Raw genomic sequence first — 19,410 nt, 5'->3', positions numbered from 1 at the left:
CGACGGGGCCTCCTCAGCACGGAAAGGCAAGCAGGGCCACGCAGCTGGCAGGAAGACTGATTTCGCCGTTATTGGCTCATTTTTCCCCCGAGGCCTTGCCAGAAGCGCTGTTTCCACACGATCTGCCACCCTTGGAAAGGCGATCATGAAAGAACTGTGGAGTCGGCCCAAAACTTCCGCGCTGTTTAACTGAATTCTGAGGGAGCTCATCAGCCGAATGATCACCGTGGGACTGGGGCCTTTTGCTTTAGACAGCATGCAGACACGTTGCTGAAAACGCTGTATTTTTATCCCTGTTGCTACAGGGTTGCGGGCCCACTCCTGCTGATCTTCTGCAGTTGAAATGGTTGAATAATGACACTGAGATGTGCCAATAGGTGTGTGCAGGCGCTTTGTGCTTCCCACAGCCAGGCCTCGCTGGGTTGAACGGCATCACCCCTGCGTGCAGACGCCTGTGGGATGAGTGCCATGGCACAGAGGTGACATTGAGCAGCCCACGAGGAGCTGAGCTGTGAGGGCAGAGGTCTAAGAAAACTTGCAACCCGAAGGCCTGAAATGCGAAAATGGGACATCCTGGGTAACTGTATTACAGTGTACTGCTGAGTAGAAGTGCCGTTTGGCGGCGGTTTGCACAAGCTGAGGGAAAAACCGGGCAGCCAAGGCGGTGCGGGGCTGCGGTCCCATCCCCGAGGCTGCCAGCAGCACGCGGACGCGGGCACAGGGTCCTGAGGGGACGGCGGAGCCGCGCCCACCCGCGGGCAACGAAGGCGCCACGTGACCCACGCCGGCTGCGGGAGCGGAATGGCGGGGGGGAGGGGGGGGGGGCGTCACGTGGCCCGCGGCCGTGTGGGCGCGGCCATCCGCTGAGTGGGCGGGACTTAGCGTGCTCGCCCTTCCGGTCGGCACGGAGGCGGGGCGCGTGACGCACTTCCGCTTCCGCCTGGGCGTAGGGGTGGCGGTGGTGCTGGGGGCCGCCGCCTGCTGCCTGGCTCCGCTCCGGCCTGCGCCGTGCTGCGCTACTATCGCAGGTACCCGCCCAGCTCCGGGCATCCTCACCCAGGGAGGGAGGAAGGGAAGGAAGGAGGGCCCGAGCGGCGGGGCGCTGCGTCCCTCCCCGCAGCCACGGGGCCGCCCCCGGGGATCCGCTGGGCTGCGGCCGGCTGTGCCCCTCCAGGCCCCGTGGAGCTGCGCGGGGGCGGTGCCGGGGGTCGCTGCCCTTGGGGGGGAGTGGCAGGGGCGGGGTGGGCGTAGGGCTGCGAGGTTCTGGGGAGGGGCTGCCCGGTGGCTGCGGCCTCCTGCGACTAGGTGGGGCTGGGGGCTGGGAAGCCGAGCTGACTCGTTTGTAGCAGCCCCTGCTCCAGGCTGTGGGGGGAGGGGGTTGCTCCGCATCAGCTGGGTGAAATGTTTGGTCAGTTCCCGTTGTTAGGATCCGGTCTCAATCTATAAATGAGCGATTGTGGTATATAGACAACCGTTAAACGCTCTTTGTTAAGAGAAATCCCAGATCAGTTTTCCACAGCTTGTGAGAAGTCATTTCATTTTCTGGAGTGTTGCTATCCTTCAGGTGGGTGACTCACTGACAAAGGGAGCACGGTGCAATATGGAAGAGCACGTTTCCTGGAGAGCGAGCTGCTTATCTGTGAGGGGAACGTGTTTTGAGGTGCATTCCAGGGAAAGCAGTGATCACCTCACGCTGTTTGTTCAGCCTTTTTGCCAGTGGATGTAGGAAACAAACGCTCTTTAGCTTTTAAATAATAATTAAAAACAAAGGCACATCCTGAAGCTTCGCTTCCCTAGGCCAGTGGGACCAGTGACTGCTGTAAAAATGCGTGCCAAACATCAAGCTGCTCCTGGAGAGCGTTTTAGATCTTTTTGAAGCTTCAGTTCATTCAGGCATCCCCTAACAGCGCAGAACTAAGAATCAAAAGGCACCAGCTGTGACTGTTCAGTGAGGTTGTCTCCTGAAAAGCACTTATCCCGAAAAGAATCTCTGCAAAGGAGCAGAAGGGCGTGGAGTTTTGTTCGTCATCGGTGAGGCTGATACTGGAAGATGACACATAGTTCTGGTGTTGCTTTAAAAACAGCCCGGTGCAAGAGGACCTTTGCTAGCTGCTCATATTTAGCTGGTAATTCATGAGTATATAGCATTGGTAGGAGGAGAAGATAGATGTTCATTAACATTTACAGCTAGCTCAGGAAGATTTCCAAAGAATTGATAGCAAAGCTAAAGCTGGACATAAATAAGCACGCTTCTTAAAACGCAGATAACGTGGTGAAAATGGACTGCTTCCTCTGAAGAAAGCTCAGAGGCTGCTATGGAAGAAAGATTTTAATTCTTTTTGAGCTGCTGGACTAACGTCTTTGTAAAACTCCCAGGGTAGGGTCTTGTGGATAGGAGTAATCTTTGGCAGTGGAGACTTGCAGTTCTCAGCTGGCGTGCAGATGAGCCACCTCAGCAGCGATTTGTACTTGCTGGTTTGGGAAGCATCTGGTTGTGATGTGGGGACCATCTGAAGTGATGAGGTCTCAACTTGGTGGGGAAGGCAGCTGTGAAACGGGACGGCTTGTCTTGTGTGGAGAAATGGAACAGATTACGGTTCCCGATGGCTGTACGTTTTACGGGTCTTGGAAACTGGTAAGACTTCTGTTTGGAATTGTTTTTTCTGGGAGTTGGTAATTTATAGCAAATGCGCTAACGAGCATCGTTTGGGTTGTCATTCTTGATTAAATCAATCCTGACAATCCGAAGACTAAAAACCCTACTTCTGCCTTCTCTTCCGTCAAAACAGGCGTAGGAAAGAACAGAAAGATCACCGCGTCTAAAGCAGCTGCTAACTGTAATTCTTGCTTTTTCTCTTCGGTCTGTCTGCCTTTTATTCCCTGATGGATAAAGGTCAGGCTAAATGGTTGCAAGGTACGTGAGCGCAGCTTCCGAAAGAGCCTAAAAATGGAGAAAGGGCAGCTAGAAACTGTTGATGCCTAATGCCTGAAGGTAGAAGCTGCAGAAATTTGCATGTTTTAGGTAACAGCGTAGAAGCTGTCACTGGTCTCTTCCATTTGATCCGTGTCGCCGTGTTGGGTAGTTCTACTGCTGTGGGCAGGGGTCTTATGGTAGCCGAGGTTTTGCTGGGAGGCATTGGTCATGTCCCAGCGACAGGAGAACCTCTGTGCTGATAGAGCCGTGCCACCCAGTGGAGATGCGTTGAGAAGGCTTTTCTGTTGTTGTTTGGAAGATGCTCTTGGAGACGGGAACTAAATCTGTCACATCAAGAGTGCGAAAAATGTCGTGCAGCCGATATAATTATGAAAGCAGTTGATGCTTGGTTCGAATAGCTCTAGCAAAAGAAGGAAGAAGTGTTTGGGGCAGCTTTTTCTAATGGCAGCCACCAAGGACCGGCGATGGAGAAAAGCCAGGGAGGGCAAGAGCATGGGAAAAATGCTCCTCCATCCCTCGTTTCCACTTGGCTCAGATGGGAGCAGAGAGGACTTGTGGCTGAAAAAACACATTTTATTGTGGAGGCTGAAGGATTTAATGTGCCACATGGAGCATCACGCTTCCAGAAATGGGGTTTTCAAAGAGCTCTCTGAAGTCTGCCACATATTCAGTCGGTGCTGAGCATTGTTGGTAGGGTTAGCCTGGCAGTGCCGTGGAGGAGCTCATCTCGGCCTTTCTCCTGCCTGCAGCGTGGAGCCTGATAACTTGCCACTCTTACCTGCATGTTCTTAATTGCTAGTAATTAGTGGGAAATCCATGGGTGTCCAGGAGGCCTCGGACTCTTTGTCTGCAGGCTGCTTCTATCTGCAGTTTCTGAGTAGGTGCGCTTGAAGTCCTCCATGTCAGGTTTCAGTTCAGGATGAAGGATGGGAGATGCTGCTTCCCAATGCCATCCTTTTGTTTTTCCCAGCCATTGCCGTTCCCTCTTTGCCTCGCTTCAGTCTGACGCCCCTGGCCCCGTGCTGTGCCCAGAGCAGCAGGTCTGGAGCTGCAGGCTGAGTGCTCCTGCAGAGCAGAGGGTGCTGCCAGGGGCGGTGGCCTGCGCAACACAAAGGAAATGCTGTCTTGCAGCAGCGTGGATGCAAGCAGGGCTTCAGATTCACTGCTGCCAGTTGTCTTTCTCCTGCCTGCCACATTACTTAGGCTCCTTCTTCTGTTCACTCTTCTTTTTCCCCTAGCCCCAAGAAAGGGTAATCTGAAAGGGAGTTTAAATGTGGCAGTGTAGCATGGTAAGCAATGTCTGATACGTGGCTTTTCTCTCTGCATCAGCGTTGTGCAGGAAAACTTCACGAGAGATTCAGAGCCCATTTGTTAACCCTGCAGTCACTAAAAACCTCGTCAATGCAACATGGTATTTTCTGGGTTCCTGAGCCCATACATTGGCAGTGGGGACTCTAAGGTCTTCTGTCCAGCAGTGTGGGAGTCTCTTCATTTATGAACACGTGGATGCCTTGGGCAATGCTGCTGCAAATAGAACTGATATTTCTGTAAGGTTTTGATTGGAACTCAGTGCTGTGCAGCTGGAATGGCATATGGATTCTAGATGTAAGCACCAATTGGTTTGTATGGGGTATGTGTCTAACAGTAACAGAAGAATTCCTTTGATAAATGAAGGTGGCAGCACGCAGATGCAACGGGTGTTGGAAAAATGTCCCCAAAGTAGGGCATCCTGTCTGCAAGAGACTCCTTGACATGCTTGGCACTGTCTCAGTTATGCCAAATGTTGCCAACAAATGTTGCTCCAGTCTGCTTGCCAAAGCGAGAGAGCCACTAAATCTTAGCAGAAGCCGTGCTTCGCTGCAGGTTGCTTCATAATAGCCACGCAGCAGAACTGTTCCCTTAATTTTCACGGCACGGAAGTATTTTGAAGTGATCAGTTGATAAATATTGGGGATTTTTGCTGGTATTTTGCAGGCAGGCCTGCTTCTGCTGTAGCCATCCACTGCTTTGACTTGCCTTCACCACCGTCTCTCGCTTCTGGGACAGATGATGGGATTTCCTTCTGAGTTACCCTCTGGGTTTGTCTCCTCTCTTCCTTCTCCTCCCTTGCAGCACACATTCTAACTTTCTCCGTGGGTTTTCTCCAGTCTCTTGTAGATATATTTTTCAGATGGGCTCTGCCATCCCATAACTTCATCTGCAGCCGAGGAATTCGCTCTGTTTCAGCAGGGGTTTGGTTGCCTGGTGGGATCGTTACTGGGAAATGAGCAGTGACATGCTGATAATACAAAGACAGCCAGGAAAGTAAGGCTTAGGTAGTAAAATGGCAAATATAATTCCATGTAGATAAATGTGATGTAATTCGGAGCGGTCGAATGTGAAATTATATCCATCATTTCATAAATGATGGGCTGACCCCTAACACTGAAGAATAAAGTACTGCTGCAGAAGTCAGTTTCAGCAGTGAACAAAAAGAAGATCAAACACGAAGTATTGGGAAGGAAATAGAAGACAAACCAGAACGTAATTATGGAACTGCATAAATCAATGGCTCTCCCACATTTTGGATTCTCTGTGGTTCTTTCTTGTCATTCTTCTCAAGAGATACAAAAGAATTGGAGAAAGCTCCGAGAGGAGCAGAATGGGAAGAAGTCCCAGAGTGACGAGCAGCTCGGTGGGCTGGGTGAGAACAGATCTCCTGCAGAATGAAGGAGTCACCTGGAAGTATAAGGTCCAGGTATAGAGGAAAAGAGGGAGGTGCCTCTCAGAATAGTTGGAAGCATTGGGCTGTTACCGCTGCCCGGAGCAGTGCTGGTTTGCTGTTAGAGAATGGTGGAGATCTGAAACAAACAAACCTCACTAATGGAGTTTTAGAAGGCTCTCTAGTTCCGTGTGAAATGTTTGCATGACATAGGTTGGAATGGAGTGGGTGGCTTATAAACCTCTCTGCTGAGGCTCCAGATCTCAACACCTAAGACCAGTCCGTGTTAGAAGGCAGGTTTTCACCATCTTTAACCTCTATCAACTACTTCCGTGGGGTCAGCTTGGCAATACTGATTGTAGCTTTGATGTATATTTTGCATTTTTCCTCCTTTTACGTTCCTCTCAGTTTCCTCCCCCCTCCATTAAGACCTTCTGGTTTCACTGGGGTGTGTGCGCCTCTTTCACCGGCTCTTGGTCATCCTTGGAGGGTTGTTTCACCTTGAGTCGCTACTTGGTGTGAGTTGGTCCCTCTGAGCACAACTTGTGGCAGTGCCCTTCGGTACAGCCCATAAAGGCTGACAACACCAGTGGGTTTCATCGAGGTGAGGATTTGGAAAGCTCTGAGTGAAGGGGTTGCCTTCATGATAAGATAGCAGGTGACTCACGGGTCTCAATTTTCAACGCTTCTCATTGAGCGTTGAGAGGTCAGCCATTAGGCGCTCATTAGAGGCTTTCATTGTGCCTGCATTCTTCTAAGGCTGCCTGGCTGAAGTCGGTGAAAGCAAATGGGAGCATCCACTAACTTTAGTGCATTTAAAACCCATGTTTAGTACTTCTGAAAATAAGATCTGAATGGGGGTGTAATCGTGTTTAATTTTAGGGGCATTGACTTCACCAACTTCTCCGAGTCCCAGTTTAGAAAAGAGCCTGAATACCTGCTGGCATCGCCGGAGAGGCTGCTTGTTTGGCATCAATACTTGAAATATTTTTTCTTAGCGTTGTGACCCATTTACATTGCGTTGGTCCCAAGTGAGACGAGCTGGAGGCTGCAGTTCTGCTTTTCTCCTGGCACCTGTATTGAGGGGAGAGCATTTGGGTAGCTGCTGTCTGTACGGACCCGAGTCCTTGAGATGGAACCATTGCTGAGAAGCTCTGCCAGCTAGACAGACATCCCTTTTGATTTGAGTGAGACAAATGTCGAATTCTTTATGAACTCTTCCTCGATGTGCTTTATTTTCGAGAAATTTCACTTTATTTTACCTTACTTTTCAGCAAAATGTCTGGAACTGATGATTTTTCGGTAAGTAATGGCTTTTTGTTCCTGAAGATCTGCCAGTTGTATTACTTCATTCTGAAAGTTCGGATGCTCCCCTGAGAAGAGGGGGGGGGGGGCTTACAGCTGGGAGGCGATTGCCTTGGCATTGCAGTAGCAGCATTTTGCTTTTGGGCAGAGGTAACAGTGTGGACTCGAGGTATGAATCCTCTGGGTTCCTCATAGGTTCTCTTCTGCTGTGGTGCTCGCATAGGGGCTGTGTTCTGATAGTGTCAGAATAGCTGACACTTAAACAATGGAAACTTACAACAGTGTTCTTAGTGGAATTGCTTATTGCTGCGTGCGGAAGGTTGCCTTTTATCTTTGGCTTTAGAACTGCGGCACGTCAGAATGCCTCTTCTCCCTTAATGATAGAAGCTGCACAGAAGTGAATATAGTCCTCTCTGTGCAGCAGCAGATAGCTCGTTTCCTCCCATGTTGGCAACCGAAACGCATATGCGTGGTGGGTGAATGTGGGCAACGAGCGAATCCAGAAGGTGTCTTACATCCTCACTAATGCTTTCTCTCTCAGTTGGCAGATGCTTTACCCGATCAGTCTCCAGCTAAAACCTCCAAAGTGAGCAGTGGGAAGCCCGGCCAGCAGCCCGGCCAGCCGCCGCAGGGTTGGCCTCCATCGAACCCCTGGAACAACCCGAGCGCGCCGCCCGCGGGGCCGAGCGCGCTGCCGCCGAACACGTCCGCTTCCAGCGTGCCCTTCGGACCTCCGCCTACAGGAATGTATCCTTCAATGCCCCCCGGACCGCCTGCTCCATTTCCTCCTCCTCCTACCGGACCCTCTTGCCCTCCTCCTGGAGGTCCATATCCGCCCCCAGCTGTGCCGGGTCCCGTCCCACCAGGGCAGTATCCTCCACCCAACATGCCCTTTCCAGAGCTTCCAAGACCTTATGGCGGTCCAACGGAGCCAGCTGCGCCTCCTGCTCCCGTTGGGCCGTGGGGATCCATGCCCTCTGGAGCATGGGGACCGACAATGGGAGGGCAGTATCCTGCACCCAGCATGCCATATCCACCCCCGGGGCCATACTCTGCTCCTACCCAGACTCCAGGGGCAGCGCCAACAGTACCGTGGGGTACAGTCCCACCTGGAACGTGGGGACCTTCACCGCCAGGTCCGTTTCCTCCACCCACAGGATCGTACCCGGCTCCAGGACTGTATCCTACGCCCCCTAATCCTTTTCAAGTGCCGTCTGGTCCTGCTGGTGCTCCGTCAATGCCTGGTGGTCCCCATGTGAGTATTTAGGTTTTGTCGTAAATGACTTAAATCTTGATACTTCTAAGCGTGGGAATTCAGTAGCATAAGAGCTATTAATGCAGGTAAAGACTTTAAGAGCTTACAGAATCATAGAATTAGCTAGGTTGGGAAAGACCTACAATATCATCCAGTCCAACCATCCACCTACCACCAATAACCCCACTAAACCATGTCCCTCAACGCTGTATCTAAATGTTTCTTGAACACCTCCAGGGTTGGTTACTCAACCACCTCCCTGGGCAGCCCATTCCAGCGCCTGACCACTCTTTCAGAAAAGTAGTATTTCCTAACGTAATTTCTTACATACACAGTCAGTGGAATAACAGCCAATTTTCTGCTTAAACATTTAAGTACATATACCAGAATGGTCCAGTTCTGTAAAGTTGGAGTGTATCTGAGCATTGCACCGTAGCGGTCTTCCACTTGTTGGGAAGCCTTCTCTAAAAGACAGAAGAAATAAAGGGGAAAAGACTTGTAATCATTTTCAGAAATGAAAAATATTCTACTTTCTGTAATTTGAAGAGATTGCTTCCAGGACACGCAGGGAATAACACATTGTCAAGTTTTAATTTGCTTCAGCTAAGAAGTTTTGTAATTTTGAATTAACTGCTTTGTGAGAGCCCTGTAATGACCATGAATTCTTATTGTCTCTTGCAGCCTTACCGTTGAATACGTTCTGGGCAACAAAGTACTGTAGCTTTCCACCTTCATCCACTACTTACAGAGATTTTTACAGTTTTTGTTTCAGTAATGTTTGGGGCTATGAAGAATACTTGCCTCTTGTATGTGCATTTGAGGTATGAAGGAGCAATTTAGCAATTTGCATAATATTAACTTGCTCGTATGCTGGCGTAATTGTTTGGTTTGATAAAAACGAGCTGCAGAGAGCAGAAGTAAAACTGAAATCTGTGGTTCTTACTCTGGCAAGTGTTCCTTGGAAAAATGAGAGCTTGCAAAACAAAAACAGCTTAAATTTCCACGAATGCTTTAAGTCTTGTTGCCAGACTTGTGCTGGTTGTTGAACGGCTGGATAGTCACATCTCGTCTGTTTTCAGGTTGTTCTAAAATGTCAATAAAGAGCATTTCAGGATTTTTGTCAAGAAATCTTAATTTTTGAACGTGCTACGGTAACGGAAACGAAAGAGAACGGAGCGCGTGAACTCGAAGGATCTCTCAGCATTTTGTAAATACTCAAAACAATTGCTCAGTCTGGGACCGCGGAGGAGAAGACGCGAGTTTGAGATGCTCGGTGTGACCTGGGAGCACGCTGCTGGTGTTTGCAGGCAGGTGTCTCTGTGCCAATGGAATGACCTGGACGTGCAGTTCACTTTGAATCAACCGGTGTGAGTTTCGTGCATGCCCACGAGGACATCGTTTTGCCAGTTCTCGTTCTGTGGTGGTTGGAGGTTTGCCTTGGTCTATGTAAAGAATTAATTCCCACGTAGGTAAAGTACTTCCCCGTATCTAACCTGGGTTCTAGCTGTTTCAAATCTGACTTGCCTGCCGGGTTGCGTAAACTCAGCAGGTGTTTTCAGAGTCCCTAGAAACTGAACTTGAGCTTAATGATGAAATAAACCAGCCTGGCCGTTCCCTTCCCAGCTGGTTTGGGCGAGGCATTCCCTTGTGTCCGCTGCGGAGATCCCTCGTGCCATCCTTACTGCCACAGCGAGTCTCACTGGGGCTCCACTGAGCATGGAAATGGAGAGCAGCCCTCTGTTCTCAGCTAGGTGCCTGCATACCTCACTGAGTAAGCGTAATTTGGGAGGAATTGAATGTTTAGAAGCCTGCGCGCTGCTGTGTAGCTGTCCCTGCTCTGGGAGGGGCACTGCAGTGAGTCTTTATGTTCTTGCCATATCTGTGCAAAGAAGGGGGAGCTGCTGGCTTCGTAGCGTTCCCGAGGCACGGCCGCGTGTCGGTGAGGAGCTCTGGGGCTCTGGGTGGTTCTTCATAGCCCAGCTTTGACCGTGGATGGTTTGTTTTTATCCCCCGATGGGGATATCCTAACTTAGCCCCTGTAGGTAGAATTAGGAACCATGCTTAACATGGTAGCTCGTTAGGGAGTCTTCGTATCGTGGAACTGTGAAAGCAAGTTAATTCGTTTCCCATACCTTCCCATGGCGTCCTGCATGCGTGTGATGAACTTCGTAAGAACAAGTGGGGTGACCTGGTAGCGACGCTTGGTGGCTGTCCGAGCCCTTCCAGCAAAGCCCTGCGCTGTCTTTGCAGAGGGGAGCCGTGGCTCCTTCTCATCTGCCTTGAAAACCGAGAGCGAAGGTACGAGCATCTTTCTCCTTTCAATGTTAGGAAGACAGTGCTGGAGCCAAACAGAAATCCTTCGTGTTTCGGCATAAAACCCAGCTCTGCAGGCCTAGCGAGCAGAGCCCCAAGTGTCAGTGTTACCTTAACCGAGCCCCTTGGCCTCCCAGACAGCGCGCTCCACTTAGAGCTTGGCAAGACCGATTCAAAATAAACACAGTAGAACACTGCCTACATTCGCTCAAGTGCTTTTAATGTAAATACCTGCAGCCTTAGGTTATGAAGCGATGCGATGAACAACACCTATCCCGAATGGACGGGTCGTGCAGTAGCGGCGCTCCACTTTCCGATTGCACTGGTGTGTCTTTGCAGGGAATGGGAAGAGGTAGGAAAGGAGAAAGCAGCAAACGTAGCAAGGTAATGACTTGTGGCAAGGGGATTTGTGACGGTAACTAGGCTTCTAGGTTCTTCCTGGAGTAGGCAGGATTTATTACTGGAACATTTAGGCTACAATTCAGTAGATATGGGATGTTTTTTCAATGTATATTCGTATTTCTTGAGGTCACGAGAACTGTTTCATAACCCCTTTGTTTTTGTGAGCCGAGTTCTTTGCATAGCAGTGAGAAGGGTATACCTGTTAATCTATTGTGTAAAAAAAAAAACACTCCAGTTGTCACTATATTACCGTGTAGTAACTTTATCACATGTTATGTCAAGTGTGAGCAACTTCTGGCCTGAAGCTTTTGCAATGGAGTTCGTACATTTCTATGCATCGTTTGAGTTCAATCGCTGAGGAGTTCGTTTTGACTTGTGCTTTGAGGTTGACATCCTGCATTTGTTTACAATATGAAATATAAGCAATCACATCTTCAAAGTATAGATTATCACCTGCTGCTGTATTTTCTTTAGATGAAACAAATATTGCTGTATGATAGTGAGAAGCTATAAATACAGGATTTGATATTTTTTTGAAAATGCTGTCACTTTTGTATAAGATTAGACATTAAACGTATTTTCAAGACCGTTGTGTTTACTGTTCTTCAATTACAGCCTTTGACATGCTTGTGTAGAGCTTTTTTTTTTTTGCCTTGAATTAAATAGTTAAAAAAAGACATAGGACATCCTTGACTTGCAACGACTGAATATAAAATCGGAATTATTTGACTTCTGTGTTCTTCCTCTTCCTTTTGTGATTGCTGTGCAGCCTGTGCCTTGGGCACCTTCAGCAGCGGTGAGGGTGTGCGGGGTCGTGCATGGTTTGGGATGCTGCCTCCTTCAGAAACAGGAGCTGCTCCTGCTCCCGTGTCCATCTCCTGAACTCTGCTGGCTGTTGCCGTGCTGAGGAGTGAGCTGATGCCTTTGGCTTTAATCTCGGGCCCTAGTTCTCACCTACAGTTCTGACCTGCTCTTGGAGCTCGTTTTTCTTGTGGTGGAGGGAAGGGGGAAGGGCTGGTAGCACGTGGCACGAGAGTAAGGGTTGTGCCATCAACCACGGAATTTCTCCTGGCAATGGTGATGCCTGAAGCACGCGGCTTCCTCTGTCTCCCCTGTGCCACCGCTTCCTTTAAGCCAGATGCTGGATACAATCCCTTGTAGATCCCAGAGTTGGCTCAGCAGGACGGAGCCGCAGGCTGGCATGCACCGAGAGCAGCCCGTGGGCTTCAGAGCTTTGCAGCAGGGCTGGAGTTGGAAGGGGCCTCAGAGATCACCGAGCTCCAGGCCCTGAAGTGGGAGCTGCCTTCTCCCTGGGCCTAGCCGGGGACACTGGGGTGAGCTACTGAAATCGGGGAAGGTTTGATCCTGGGGGGGAGGTTGGGAAGGAGCCAGGAACCCCAGTGTTCCTATGACCAGCTGTGTTCTGCTGACACCGAGGCTACAGCTGGGATCCTCGGTGTGAAATGCTGGGAGTTAGTCACACTTCAGGTTTAAAGAGGCCTGCAGCCGGTGGGGAGAGCATTTTAAAGCAAGCACGGGGTGGTACTGCTGCAAAGCTAAGAAACCTTTTTACCACGAGGCCGCTTGAGCGCTGAAGTGAGGTGGCCAAAGGGGTTGTGCAGTCTCCATCCTTGGAGGTTCACTCTGCAGCGTGGTGGCAGAGGCTCCTCTGTGCTGTCTGTTGCACAGGAGCTGAGCACAGCTGAATGGTGCTCTCCTGCTGCTCTTCAGTAGCTGCTCAAGAGCAGCTAGGGTGACACCAAGCCAAAGCTGCTCATGGGCTACATGCTCCAAGTGGTTCGTGCGCTGAGTAAACGAGCTGGTGGCTGCGTGGACAGAGCCCTGCTGGAGTCAGCAGAGGGCGGTGCTGCTGTTTGAGAGCCCTCCTGGGGATCTCTGCTCGAGGCATCCTCACTGCATGTATTCAATGGATTTAAAAAAAAAAGAAGGGGGGGGGAACTGCAGCAGTTCAGTGCCTGGTGGCGTTGTTGGGGGGTAAGCAGAGCTACTGCGTGAGGCAGTGCTGGGGGAGGCCCTGGGTTCAGCTGTTCCATCCATGGTGCCCTTGAGTTGGGTGGGAAGTGGTGTGACTCTGCCATCTGTGCACAGACCTGTACCAAACTGCGTTTGATTTGGAGGGGGTTGAGGACTTCTGTAGATCACCGCTGACACCAATTGCTCTGCACGAAGCACTCTCTGTGTTTTTGGCCTGCGCTCCCATTTCCTAGGAGAAGGGAGCTATGGAGGCAGCAGGTTGGCACCGAGGAGGTTGCGCTGAGGAGGTGCTGGTCTCTTTTCTTGGGTGTCAAGTGATGGGATGTGAGGAAACGATGTCTGGTTGTGCCAGGAGGTTTAGGTTGGACATCAGGGAGAATTTCTTCATGGAGATAGGGGTTAAACACTGGAACCGACTGCCTGGGGCAGTGGTACAGTTCCCGGCCTGGAGGTATTGGAGAGGTGGGGTTTAGTGATAGCGTTGATGGTTGGACTTGATGACCTTGTAGGTTTTCACCAGCCTTGCAATTTTATGGGCTGACTGTATGGCTCACTAATGACCAAACAGCCCTATAAAGTAGACAGGAGGTATTCATTTCCAGTCAGCAGTCTCTTGGTTTGAAGTGATTTAACCCCATATAGATAGCTCTCCCATTCAGTTTGGGACTTTTGCCTCTGGGGGGGGTCTCAGTGTCCACGAGAAGGGTAGAAAGCAGCACACAGCTTCACCTTGGGTATGGGGAAACACCTCCAAAAGAGTTGTGATGCCCATGGGATGGTGGGCTCACCATCCCTGGAGGTGTTCCAGAACCATGGAGATGTGGCACTGAGGGACGTGGGCATGGCAGGGGTTGGTTGGGGTTGGGGATCTTCGAGGTCTTTTCCAACCAGGATGGTTCTGTGATTCTAAAAGGCATTAACATAAGGTCAGCGTGAAGTGTTCTGGGGCTGAGGGTAAAGGGTTGGTAGCTCTGGTTTGTGAGCACAGAAGTTTTGGGTCCACCTCTGAATTCATTTTTCATCCGCTTGGCCTTGTGCAGTTCTTCAGCTTAAATGACCTCTTTGCCCTCTCCTCCCTTTTTAACCTGAACTAACAGAGTCTGCAGTTAATTGAGCCGAGGGCAATCACACAGTAAACACTGCTACAAGCCCATTGCATGCAATTTCCTCAATAAATGGAATTTAATAGACTGAAGTGCTGTGAAACGATGGCAGAGCAGCCTATCAAAGGCCGTTCTCAGAGGGAAATGCTTAGAGTTGTGTGCTGCCTTATGGCGTGCTGGTGCCGGGATGTCCTGGGATGAGCGGCGGGAGGGGTGGGGTGAGCACATGGGGCTCATAGCTCAGTAGCTCACCTCCGGCTTCGTTCCTGGGTTACCATAAAATGATGCTATCGGATAAACTCAGGGGGAAGCACGCTGTGTTCGGAGAATGTTTCTGGCCCCTGGTGAAGGGGAAGTCAGAGGGCACGGCCCTGGGACGTGGTGTGGTCCAACCCATCCGTCCTCCACCTCCTTGCTTGGGGCTGCTGCTGGCTGTCAGCAGCATGGATGGATTCCATAGATGGAATCATAGTCACAGAAGGGGTTGAGCTGGATGGGACCCTTAAAGGCCACCTGCCCCCCCACCCCTGCAATGAGCAGGGACAGGCACGGCTCCATCAGGTGCTCAGAGCCCTGTCCATCCTGACCTTGTGTTAAAGGCACATTGACCTAATTCCAGTCTTCTAACAGCCCCCGATTAACAGTCTGTCCCCTTCTTTTGTACAGCCCCAACAGATGCTGAAAGGTGAGGTCTGTTCCTTGGCGCTGCTCTTGTCTGCTGACAGCTTGCTGTGCCAATCTGGGGCAGTGCCCAGTGGGGCAGTTCGGTGGCAGCACAGCCATCCCAAAGCTTGCAAGCAGCGCTGGCGCAGCCCACGTTCCTGGTGGTGCAAACAGCAGCGTGGTGCTGTGCAGCTGCCCGACAGCGCTGCGTGCTAAGGGTTCCTGAACCCATTCAGATGAACGAAGGAACGAACCCAAGCTCACATTCTGTTTCCTGTTTCTGTTTCTGCTTTAAGGCTTTTGTCACGCTGCATCTGTTGCGTAACTGAAGCCACGACGCTTTTGCAGTAGGAGATGAAGAGCAGGAGAACCTGTCTGGAAAAGCCCTCTCTCCCAGGGCTGCGCACTCCCGGCCCCCTCAGCCTTTCTCCCCAGTAGCGGTGTCCCAGCACTAATGCATGTCTTTGCCTTTCACACCGCTTTAAGCAGCGCTGCCGTTGCTCCCGCGAGCAAACACGAGCTGGGCTGGGCTCCTGCCTTGGGGCATTGCCTGCTGCTGGATCTTAGAGGACTTTCCCAACCTTCATGGTTTTATGGCTTCTATGATCCTATGACTCACGTCGGGCGCTGCCAGGAGGGGCGAGGACCCAGCAGCGAGCTGGAACGCTCAGTGAGTCCAACCCCTCCGTGCTCAGTGGGGTGATATTTCTAACAGCTGGGAGGGGACAATGCGGGTGTCCTTGTGCCGTGCTGCTTGTGGGGCTGGGCTCCGCTCCGTGCCCCGCCCCGGGGCTGGGGCAGCTATGGGTGGTGATATTGCCCGGCCCCAATACGCAGCCCGACGCCCAGCACCGATACACGGCCCGACAGCTGCAGGTAAGGGAGCTCCGGGAAGGGCTGGGACCGGGGGGTCCTGGTTTGGACAGAACTGCCATCCTCAGGGAGCTGGGTTGTATGGCTTCGTCCATTGTCCTGCGCTTATCATGGGTCACTTTGCCTCTAAACCCTTTTCCCAAATGGTTTCCCAGTGCGTGGCAAAGGCTGAGCCCAGTGTCAACGTGACGGTTGGACTCCGTGATCTTGGAGGTCTTTTCCAACCTTAACCAGTCCCTGAATTACAAAGTGGGACCTTCAGAACTCATGGGGTTCGTTGGCATCTGCCCGGCTGCGCTGGGACTGCCCGCGCTGGGCTCCTGCACTTAGCAGGGGGCTGGGGGTGCAGAGCCCATCCTACACCCTGGAAAGCAGAGAGGAGCAGAGCCGAGGGATGGAAAAAGCAGAAGGCAAAAACCCACAGTGCAAAGTAGGGACAGCTGAAAGTCATTGCTCCTGGCCGCTGCCTGAAGGGCTGCTTGAAGTCACGCAGGCTCTGCGTCGCTTTTTGATGGGGGGAGGGTTTGGTGCTGGGGAAACTCAGTGTGGCTTCCGTATTCCAAAGGCAGCCCGACCGGGTTTGCTCAGACCTTTGCGCCACTCAGTGTTTCCTCAGAAGAGAATTTTACTTCTGCGCTTTCAGTTTGGAATTTTCCTTTTTCCCTCCCATTTCTGCCTCTCCCTATTCCACCCCCCCCCCCCCCCCTTCGCTTATGAATGCGCTCTTTGAGAGCAGGAATTCAGCCCCAGGCCGCACTGTTCCTGCATGGCGCAGCTTCGCCTTTCGGGGTGGCTGCAAACCCCACCGCAGATCACACAGCTCCCATGGGGACAGCACAGGGGGTGGCCCCACATAGGACTCCTCCTCTCCCATCCCATCCCAGCTGCAGGCCAGGACCCTGCAGGGCATTTGGGTTTAGGACTCGGGGACACGTCTCAGCCCAGCACAAACCTGAACCCCCCAGCAGCGGTTAGGGTGGAGGTGGTGGACCACAAACGACCCTGTAACGTGGCAGGGGAGCAAAATGAGCTCACGGCCTTCATTTTTTTTCTTTTAGGAAAATGTCGGACGGTTTCTCCGTGAGTATTGTGATTTCTTTAAAAAACACGGAGGCACAGTGGTGGTCACTGCATGAAAGTGGGGACTGGTGGGGGGAGTGGGAATGTGTTTTGGTGGGAGCTGGCACAGCTGCCCAGGGAGTGGTAGGGACATCGTCCCTGGAGGTGCTCAGGAACCATGGAGAAGTGGCACTGAGGGACGTGGGCAGCGGGGACGGGTTGGGCTTGGGGATTTTGAAGTCTTTTCCAACCTTAATGATTTTGTGATTCTATGATTCCATGTTGTTGCCAATCCATGTAACACCAATCAAGTCGCATTAAGGGGCTTCTGGGCTCTCAGCACCACTGGGGCTCCTGGCCGTTCCAGCCGCAGTGCTCAGCATCGTGCAGGCCATGAAGGCCAGGTGCTGGCAGCCCCACTGGATGCTGCCTCTCTTCCCCCTCCTCCTCTCCCCTCCATCCCCAGCTCTCCGATGCCTTGCCTGCTCACAACCCTGGTGCCCCCCCACCCCAGGGCTGGCAGCGGCCCCCAGGACCTGGGGCCTTCCCTGCATACCCTGGCTACCCAGGCGCCTATCCCGGCGCACCAGGACCATACCCAGCGCCACCGGGACCGCATCAGGGACCACCAGGACCATACCCTGGAGGACCACCGGGACCATATCCTGGAGGACCACATCCTGGAGGAGCACCAGGAGCAGGACCATATTCTGGAGGACCAACTGCACCTTTTGCTGAAGCTCCAGCTGCTCCCCTGGTAACAGCTCTGTCCTATTTCAGGGGCTTCTGTTTCTCCAGTTCCTCATTGTGCTTGGCCGGGGGAGGGACCCGGGGCTGCACGGCCCTGGGAGGTTGCACAAGCAGTCACACCGCTGTCACACCAACACCCTGCCCTTGCTGCTTGTTGATGTTGCTTTGCTAACACCAAATCCCTGTCCTCCCCCAGAAAGTTCCCTACGATCTGCCCCTGCCCGCAGGACTCGTGCCTCGGATGCTCATAACCATCACGGGGACCGTGAACCCAAACCCCAACAGGTACGGACGGGTTGCAGCAGCGCTGATGTGCTGCAGGACTGAGTTCACTTTTAGCACCCACCTTCAGTAAAATCAAATGGGACACGAAATAATGGTGTAAAAGCCTCCAGAACTGCCCTGTCATTACCTACTGGGGGCTGGTGCTTTATGCTCACTTGCTGCTGCTTTTCACCAGCCCTGGGAGGCAGCGGAAAAAGCAGCTCACTGATGATTGCCTTTGCAGATTTTCACTGGATTTCAAGAGGGGGCAAGATATTGCCTTCCACTTTAACCCCCGTTTCAAGGAAGACCACAAAAGGGTCATCGTCTGCAATTCAATGATCCACAATAACTGGGGAAAAGAGGAGAGAACTGCTCCTAGATTTCCATTCGAACCTGGAACCCCCTTCAAGGTAACAACTACAACAAAGAAACTAAGAAATCCACGGTTCTCATTTCTTACCACATTCTCCCTGTCCACGCTGTCATGGTGCAGCAGCTGTTGGGCAGGTTGCTGTAAGGCATTCTTCCTCAGCCCAGTCCAACTCTCTCCACAAGCTGTTTCTCCTGCAAAATGGGTGCAACTCAGCCCACCCTGCAGGAAATGCAGGGTGCTGCTGCTTGAAAGGCGTAGGCATGGGACAGACACAGCGGCTGAATCATCGAGGAGGAGCAGAGCAGGGCTCTGGGGAAGGCAAAGGGCAGCGGCGCTCCTGCAGCGGATGGTTACATTTGGGCTCACGGGGCGTTTTTATTTCAGCTCCAGGTCCTCTGCGAGGGAGATCACTTCAAGGTAGCAGTGAACGATGCTCACTTGCTGCAGTTCAACTTCCGGGAGAAGAAGCTGAACGAGATCACCAAACTGTGCATTGCTGGGGACATCACTCTCACCAGTGTTTTGACCTCCATGATTTAATTAGGAAGCTGTCCCTTCAACGCCAGGCTAGCACTCCTCAGAGAGCTGTAACAGGAGTGCCTCCCTGTGTGACTATTTTGAAGCAATAAAGCACTTTCACAAGTAAAATTTGGTTTTGGTTCAGATACAAGCTGTGTTTGGATGTGGAAGAAGCTGAATTGCTGCTGTAGAAATTGAATCTCTTTGCCAGAGGATAATGACTATGAGTCAGTCCTGATTTACAAGAAGAATTTGTGGGAAAGCTGTCTGACCTGCAGGCAGTGCTCCTATGAATGAGTTAATAAGATAGGGTTGAAGATTGCTGCTGGAAGTCCCAGATGGCAGATCAATGTTTTTAGCCTCAGTTTCTCTGCTAGCAGAGCAGTTATTCCTTTTGGTATCAAAGTAGTGCTTCAGTTCTCTCTATAGGGGAAACACAAGGGTAGGAATTGCACAGCCAGGCTGGGAAGGGTTGTACATAAGTGACAAAGGGCCACTTCAGTGATCTGTCCACTAGGCAACACCGGAGAACGTGGAAAACACCCAAGTGTCTGATCCTGACCAGAACGAGGCATTTCAGGAGGGGGCTCAGAGCTAAGGCTGGAGGAAGAAAAACTTCCCCCCACTCCATTTCATTCGTTCTGCCTGCACAGCTGCTTAGCTTAGACTGGCCCAAATCAGCATGTCCTTGTCACACTTCCATCTGGAGGGAGATCCATGCTGTACATACGTCGCGTTGCGCAGCCCATCACACGGATCACAAGCCCTGTGGCTCTTCTCTCACCTCATCACTCCCCAGTCAGCCAAGAGCAGTTTCAGGGGTGGGGCGGTCGTTTATTGGCAAGTTCATCACATTAGTCACACTGGTAAATAAAGCATGACTCACAGCAGAGGGAA

General features: G+C 51.7%; 2 protein-coding genes across 3 annotated transcripts; both read left to right on the top strand.

Annotated features, from left to right (window-relative positions):
* Nucleotides 877-11,498, top strand: MAPK1IP1L (mitogen-activated protein kinase 1 interacting protein 1 like). Its single transcript, XM_021401879.1, has 4 exons — nucleotides 877-1,028; nucleotides 6,911-6,938; nucleotides 7,483-8,196; nucleotides 8,878-11,498. Exons 2-4 carry the CDS (start codon nucleotides 6,915-6,917, stop codon nucleotides 8,887-8,889), a joined length of 750 nt encoding a protein of 249 aa, XP_021257554.1. The 5' UTR covers nucleotides 877-1,028; nucleotides 6,911-6,914; the 3' UTR covers nucleotides 8,890-11,498.
* Nucleotides 15,354-18,642, top strand: LGALS3 (galectin 3). Of its 2 annotated transcripts, none has more exons than XM_021401880.1 (6): nucleotides 15,354-15,548; nucleotides 16,604-16,625; nucleotides 17,071-17,361; nucleotides 17,551-17,639; nucleotides 17,863-18,031; nucleotides 18,379-18,642. In XM_021401880.1, exons 2-6 carry the CDS (start codon nucleotides 16,608-16,610, stop codon nucleotides 18,532-18,534), a joined length of 723 nt encoding a protein of 240 aa, XP_021257555.1. In that variant the 5' UTR covers nucleotides 15,354-15,548; nucleotides 16,604-16,607; the 3' UTR covers nucleotides 18,535-18,642. The 2 variants fall into 2 exon arrangements, with proteins under 2 accessions (XP_021257555.1, XP_021257556.1); XM_021401881.1 differs by having other exon boundaries at nucleotides 15,357-15,548; nucleotides 17,119-17,361.

Source organism: Numida meleagris, chromosome 6, assembly GCF_002078875.1.
Source record: "Numida meleagris isolate 19003 breed g44 Domestic line chromosome 6, NumMel1.0, whole genome shotgun sequence".
Lineage (NCBI taxonomy): Eukaryota > Metazoa > Chordata > Aves > Galliformes > Numididae > Numida > Numida meleagris.
The sequence above is the reverse complement of the archived record's forward strand: the minus strand, read 5'-3'. Positions and strand labels throughout refer to the sequence as shown.